The 6,429-nt window shown below is 63.5% G+C and overlaps 1 protein-coding gene across 1 annotated transcript; it reads right to left on the bottom strand.

The window, feature by feature from the left end:
• Nucleotides 1-413: 413 nt before the first annotated feature.
• On the bottom strand, nucleotides 414-4,755 carry LOC128137394 (uncharacterized). The gene is made up of 10 exons (XM_052778281.1): nucleotides 4,393-4,755; nucleotides 4,085-4,238; nucleotides 3,442-3,698; nucleotides 3,041-3,126; nucleotides 2,453-2,547; nucleotides 2,226-2,349; nucleotides 1,856-1,964; nucleotides 1,565-1,702; nucleotides 1,013-1,188; nucleotides 414-620 (listed from the first exon to the last, which is right to left on the bottom strand). The coding sequence occupies exons 3-10, from the start codon at nucleotides 3,508-3,510 to the stop codon at nucleotides 548-550; spliced, it is 870 nt and encodes a 289-aa protein (XP_052634241.1). The 5' UTR covers nucleotides 3,511-3,698; nucleotides 4,085-4,238; nucleotides 4,393-4,755; the 3' UTR covers nucleotides 414-547.
• Between the last annotated feature and the right edge of the window lie 1,674 nt (nucleotides 4,756-6,429).

Genomic DNA, 6,429 nt, shown 5'->3' with positions numbered 1-6,429 from the left:
GATTACAGCCTTTGGAGACAAAGGCAGCCTTGGCAATGAAATCACCCAAGAGTAAAGCTGATGCCCTGAAAAAATAGATTGATAGTACATCAGTGCAATACCACGACTGTCGTGGTACTCCAGCAAGTTGCACAGCCGATGGGGTTTTCTTTGGCCAGCATGGACCTGGAGCTCTGCTTATCCCTTACAAAGTGGTGTTCGGATGCAGAGAAGCTGTGCTCTGCAGCCCCCGTACCCCGGCAAGGACACCGCTCTTCCAGTCGCGTGGCCTGTCGCGACTGGCTGGCGGGACCAGTCCCACCCGCCCCCCTGCCCAAAACACCCTCCGACCAGGGGGCTGCAGGGCCCCTCCTGTCCCCTTGGCCGCAGAGAAAGGCAGTGCGGAGAGCAGCACGGTCACTCCGGCTGGGCACAGGCGCCAGCAGCCTTTATTTGGCACGTTCCCCTTTGCAAAGGCCCTGCCACCCGCTGCTGACGGCTCTCCCGCTGAGATGGGTGGCCACCGTGAGGGCCAAGGTCCCTGCCGCTGGACTCTCCGGGGCTGCTCTCAGCTTCGTGGCGTGGCTGGCAGTCCCTGGGCCTTCCCACGCCGCTCCAACAGCCTCGTCTTCTCCCCCTTGCTAAAGGACACGGAAGAAAGGGCCTCAGCTCTGTGGCCGGGCAGAAGGGCCCGCAACGCCCCAAAGCCTGGCTCAGGCCAGCGGTTCTTGGAGGTGCTGCTGAGGCCAGCCTGCTGCTCTGTGTGGCGTCTCGTGGGCCCTCGTGCCCCAACCCATCTGCGGCGAGGAGAGTGCAGATCGGCCGGGGCTGAAGCCGGGCAGGGCCGAGAGCCGGGACAGAGCAGGCATCGCAGCTGAGGGCCGGGTGCCCGGGAGTCACTGTGCGGGGAGGGCAAGCACAGGCTGCCTGCTTTGGGAAGGCAGAGCCCAGCCAGCTGAGCCAGCCTTCCGTCTTCAGCCTGGACGCCTCCAGTGGTGGGAGCCGCCCAAGGCTTTCCCCGGCACACACTTACTCTGCCCACGCTCTCCCCGGGAGGTGCAGCTCTGCCGGCCCCTCTGACGCTCTCTGCCTTGCAGCGCTTTGGCATCTCTCCTTCTCCTGCAGCCCCTCCTTCAGCTTCTCGGCATAGGCCTTTCTCAGGAGGTGGGGAGGGCGATAGGGATCCTCAAACACGTGGCGGCAGGGGCTCTGCGAAGGCAGAAGAGACTCTCCTAAAGCCCCGCCACCACTCGCTGGGGCTGCTCCCAAGGCTTCAGCCCAGGCGCGTGACTTGCACAGCCTTGGCTTAGTCTTCCGGGCGGTGGGGCTGAGCCCTCGCAGAGAGGTATGGGCACGCAACAGACTGCCCATGCCACAGCCAACTGCACACTTCGGCCTGGGGCCGTAGGGACAGCTCCTCTTGCAGGGCAACGTGCAGGGCAGCGGGCAGACAGAAGGCCCCTGCCTGGCCAGTTGGCCACAGCACTGCTGCCGTGCCCGTGCCGGGAGACCTTCCCTGCTCCCCTCCCGGGGAGCGGGGAGGGGAAATGCCCTTTTCCTGGGGGCTGGGAAGTGCATGCCATACCTGGCCTCGCTCCGTGTTCCGCCCCGCTCTGTTGGCATGGTATTGGCGCCACACGTCCGCTTCCACCTCTCGGCGCTTGGATGCCATCAGCAGCCGGAGCCGTTTTTCTGCCCTCTCGGCACGGAGCGAGCCCGTTCCCTGGAGGCCAGGCACACACCACACAGGCGGCGTTAGTCTCCTCGGGCTTGGGCAGGGCGGGAGGGCTGGGACGGTGGGCAGCTCTTGCCGCCTCTTCTGCCCTGGCCCAGAGCCCGAGACGTGACGCAGGGCTGGCACATCCCTGGGGCATACCGTTCCCGAAGGCTGCGGAACACACGCAGGGAGCTGCAACCGCGGCTGAGCTGGAGGTCTGGGCTGCTTCAGCTCCTCGTGGGACTTCTCCCGGATTACTGGCAGGACTCTGAAGAGGCACGGCAGGCTGAGCTTGTGGGAGCCCAGTCTGAGCCGCTTGCTCCGGGACAGGCTCGCAGCCTGCCGCCCGGCTCCAGCCCCGCCAGGCTGTTCGGCAGGAGGACCGCGTGTCCAGCAAGACAACGTCTCCGGGGCCTTTCGGCATCGGCGCAGGCAGCCCCCCGGCCAAGGGAAACACCTCCCTCGCACTACGACGAGGACACGGTGTGCCCCCACGCCCCCAGCCGCACCGCTCCTCCGGGAGGCTCACCTGGCCTGGCCAGCTTCCTTGGCTTTCGCCCGCTCGCCTTCCTTCGCCCGCTCGCCTTCCTTCGCCCGCTGCCTGGCTAGAGAAACCCTCCGCTGAGCCAGGAACACCGGGTCCAGCACGCTCACTGCAAGTGGGAGGCAAGAGGACAGCACAACAGCGTCTTTGGGACCCTGCGGGCCCGACACGAGCGCCCACAGTCCCCGGCCAGCACTCGGCTGGGACATTACCTCTGCGGGCACCCCCGCCCCAAGGCGCCGGCTCTCTCCTGGGCTTCAGAGAAATCGCAGGGGCCGACGGTTGGTGGGGGGTCTCAACTGCAAGCCTGGAAAACAGGAAGGCACCAGCTGGGCAAAAGGGCACCACGCTCCCTTGGGGGCTGGCGCTCATCAGCTGCTGGCAGGCACCCGTGGGAGCCACTGCCAAGTCCCTGGAGGACGCGGCTCTCTGTGGCACCTGAGGGGCCCCACCGTCTCCAGCAGCCTCTGCCGGTGCTTCCCTTGCCTTCCCGCCAGAAAGCTGGCGATGGCAGCACACGCCCTCCTTGCTGCCCCCGCAGACTCTCCCGCCTCTCACTCTCTCAGGGCACATCGAGAGCGGACTGGCCGCTTTGTCTGCACTCTCCAAGCTGGGGAGGAGCGAGCAGCGGGCGGCCCGGCGAGGAGCGAGCAGCGGGCAGACCGGGAAGCTCTCCTGGGAAGGAGCTGGTCTTGCCTAAGCTTGGCAGGAGAGGAGCCTCGGCAAGAGGGTGCCCCCACAGCAGGGGCTGAGCAGCTGCTCCCTGACCAGCTGGGGCCTGCAGAAGCCGTCCTGCTCACCTTGGCAGCGTGATGACCTCGTCTCGACTGAGCCGACTAAAATCGTTTTTGCCCGCGAAGGCCACGGTACGCATCATCTTGGAGTCCTGCAAGGGGACAGGGACGTATCAGCAGACGCCCAGGACACGTGCTGGTTGCTCACAAAGGTGGCCAGCCGTCTCGCTGCTCAGAGACACAAAGGCTGCCTCTCAGGAAGCCTCGCACCACCTTCTCCCTTGATGTCATTAGCCCCACCCTCGAAGGGGCCGAGGCGCTACCGAGACTTGGCCTGGCTCATCGAGAGCGTGTCTAGGCCGGGTGGCGAGGCAGGTGACAGCAGCCAACAGAAAGCAGCTGGAGAGAGCTTTGACAGCATTGCCACAGAGCCCTGCGGAGGAGCCCCGCAGAAATGACAAGCTCACCCCGAGAAGAGCTGCCAGCATGTTGCCCGTGCCGTCCAGCTCCAGCAGGCAGTCATCCAAGAAGGTCATGCTGACCACTTTTCTTCGCACGGCAAGGATGCCAATGCCCTTGAAGGAGAATTCCACCTCCTTGTTGTCTCGGAGGGCCCCAGCGAAGAAAAGCAGGGTCTCGTGTATGCACCGCTCCACGATTTCTCGGCGGAAGTGGATCTCGGCGGCAATCTGCTCAAAGTCCAGCTGAACGAACGGCGTCTCGTCTAGGAAACAAGCGCAAAGCAACCAAGTCGCTCCCACTGCAGTTCAGCCGACTCTGAGACTAGGTGCCGTCGGCACCCAGCCCTCGGGCAACGCTCTGCTGGAGAGCGCTCCCCCTTCAGCTTCGGCCACGTCTCCGGAGCGGACCTGGTGGACAGGAGAAGGCAAAGAGAAGCTCTGCCTCCTGCTGCGAGCAACCAGCTGGAGCGGAGGGTGAGCTGGGGAGATGAGGCTGGCTCCCCGGGCAGGGGCAGGCTGCTGGGTTGCCGTACGCGTGCCCACGCTCAGCGCTCTCCAGGTCGGAAGAGCCTTTGCTCGGCCATGTCACAGAGGTGTCGGCAGCAAGCCGAACGCAAGGGCTGTGCAGGGGAAGCACCCGTCTTCTTACCAGGAATTTTGGCCTTTGCACACTTGAGCTTGTAAAATTTCTTCAGAAACCTGCACGGCCGGAACACGGGTCTCTCAACGGGCAAAGCCGTGTCCTCTCCCACCGTGGCACGCGCTGGGACAAGTGCAAATGTCCCAACGCCGATCTCCACCGCCTGAAAACGCAAGCAAGGAGGGGGAGCATTGGCAGGGTTGCGCCGAGGCAGGAAGGCTGCCAGACAACTCACGCGGCCCTGGGGATGGTACGTCGTGCCCTGCTCCGGAGGCCCGGAGGGGCAGGATGGGCCACGGGCAGGAGGCAAGGCTCACCCTCTTCTGCAAGAGCTGTCGCCGGATGTACCTAGATGCGCCAGCCCAGACTTTGCAGATTTCTGGAAAGCAAAGGAAAGGATGCCGTGCTCTGAGTCAGCAATGGACAACCATCCAGCACTCCCCTGCCCCCGGAGGCAACAGCGGAGTGCGCTCAAGCCACCCCTCGCCCTGAGCAAGCACTCGCAGCGCCGGGGCTGCCCGGCTGCGTTCTTGACCACCCCCAGCCTCCAAGAAGCCCGCCCTGTGCCCCGGAGAGGCCTGGGGGCAAAAGGCAGGCATCAGTAGTGTTTTGGGGAAGGGGATCCCGCCCTTTGACCTGGGCAGCGGCTAGAGGCCTGGGCTACCAAAGCCACCCTCGAGCCCCAAGGCACCATCAGGCAGGGCTCCCTTGCAGCCGCCGGTCCCCTCCAGAAGACCCCCGCTACAGCCCCAGCCCCAGCCCCAGCCTCAGGGTTTCCACAGCTCATCTCCACTTCATCTTGGCTCCCACAGCGCTCCTGCAAGGGGGCCTCACCGCTGGTGGTGAGCTCCTTGAGGGTTGGCAGATCCTCGGGCCCCAAGGGCTTGAAGAGCAGGTACTTAATCATCTTTGCCCCCCTGCACCGCAGCAGCTGGGCAAGAGGTGTTTGTCCTGCCTCAAAACCCCCCTGCTCCTCTCCTCCTCCTTCCTCCTCGCCACTTCCCCAAGCGGCGTCTCCAACACTCTCCCACGGCCTCCCCTCGGCTCCTCCTGGCAGCAGGGCAGCTCCTGCGGAGCACAGCACTGGCGAGAGCAGCCCTGGTGCTGCCCAGGCCTCGCCGGGGAGTGTGGACAGAGGCACGGTGGGGAGCTCTGATGCGGGTGTCCCACTGTGACACCGTGCCGTGTCACACAGGGCTGCGGGGACCCGCCGCAGCAGCCACCTCCGTGTCACGTAGAGGTGGACCCACCCACGTTTGGCCCCAGCGTGGGCAGGGCAGCCCCGCTGGGCACCTCAGGCTGCTGCGCTGACACTCCCGCCTGCGTATCTCAACGCAGCCCCGCTCGGCTGGCCACGCAGAAACTCTCAGAAGCCGGGAAGGAACGGGCGTTAATGCCCAAGGGGCTTCGCGCCCTCAGAACAGGGCTGGGGAGTGTTGTGGAAGGCAGCAAAGCTGAGCTACGGGAGCACACGGGCCGCCCCTGAATGAGACCTAAACAGCATCTGGCAATCCTGGGATAAGATTCTGAGGCTGTGGTAGCACAGGAGTGGATGTAAACTGCAGAGGCTGTTGTTATATTCTGGAGGGCTTTGAGGGCGTGGTTTAGCTGCTTAAAAGTAGTCGTTCATGGTAAAGCAGAACTCCTAGCTTTCTCAATGCTTTCGCTTAACTTTGACCTATTCTCTGATCGGAGACGTAAGGTGATTCGGAACGCCCCAGAGCCAGTTTAAGCCAGGAAAAGGAGACGAGGTAACAACTAGCCTAAAAACCAGGGAAGAGAAAGAACCTGCCTAGAGACGAGGAGAAGGACCCAATGAGAGAGAAGAACACCCCAGACCCGAATATTACTTGTGGACCAGACTATGGTGTGAGGGCCAGGAACTTCGATTGTGAGGATATAATCACCCAGGGATTTTGTCCCCAGGGCAACCAGCTCAAGCTCTCTAAATTTGTGCACCGTAGATAGAAGACATTATGCTTTTTCTTCTGAAGGCCTCGATTAGGGATTCTGCTTTGGGGAACCTAGGGTTGAGCCTGAGGGAAGAAGCAGCACCCGAGGGTGAGCGTGTGTGTGCGAGGAGTCAAAAGGGGCACCCATCGGCTCACTGGAGGGGCCCGCTGCGAAGGGACTCCAGTCCTAGCCGGTAAAGTCTCGGGTGGTGCGCGTCCGACTCCTGGATTGGTGTGTGAACGCTGGGGCGGCAGCTTCTCCCTTAACAAGAGGTCCACCCCAGGCCACAAGGGCAAGCCACCCGAAGCTGTGGTTCACAAGACAACACGCAGCCCCTCTTATCCCCCAGGGGCCACTGGGATGGACCTCTCTCACCACACCAGGATCCGCAAAGGAGGACC

Source organism: Harpia harpyja, chromosome Z, assembly GCF_026419915.1.
Source record: "Harpia harpyja isolate bHarHar1 chromosome Z, bHarHar1 primary haplotype, whole genome shotgun sequence".
Taxonomy (NCBI): Eukaryota; Metazoa; Chordata; class Aves; order Accipitriformes; family Accipitridae; genus Harpia; species Harpia harpyja.
The sequence above is the reverse complement of the archived record's forward strand: the minus strand, read 5'-3'. Positions and strand labels throughout refer to the sequence as shown.

What these genes read in the sequence shown, in the direction of transcription:
- LOC128137394 (XM_052778281.1), bottom strand. Translation starts at nt 3,510, where the DNA reads ATGACCTTCTTGGATGACTGCCTGCTGGAGCTGGACGGCACGGGCAAC. An exon ending in AAGGAAGCTGGCCAGGCCAG is followed by an intron (nt 1,965 to 2,225) that starts GTGAGCCTCCCG and finishes GTGCCTCTTCAG; the next exon opens with AGTCCTGCCAGTAATCCGGG. An exon ending in CCGGGGAGAGCGTGGGCAGA is followed by an intron (nt 621 to 1,012) that starts GTAAGTGTGTGC and finishes CGTGTCCTTTAG; the next exon opens with CAAGGGGGAGAAGACGAGGC.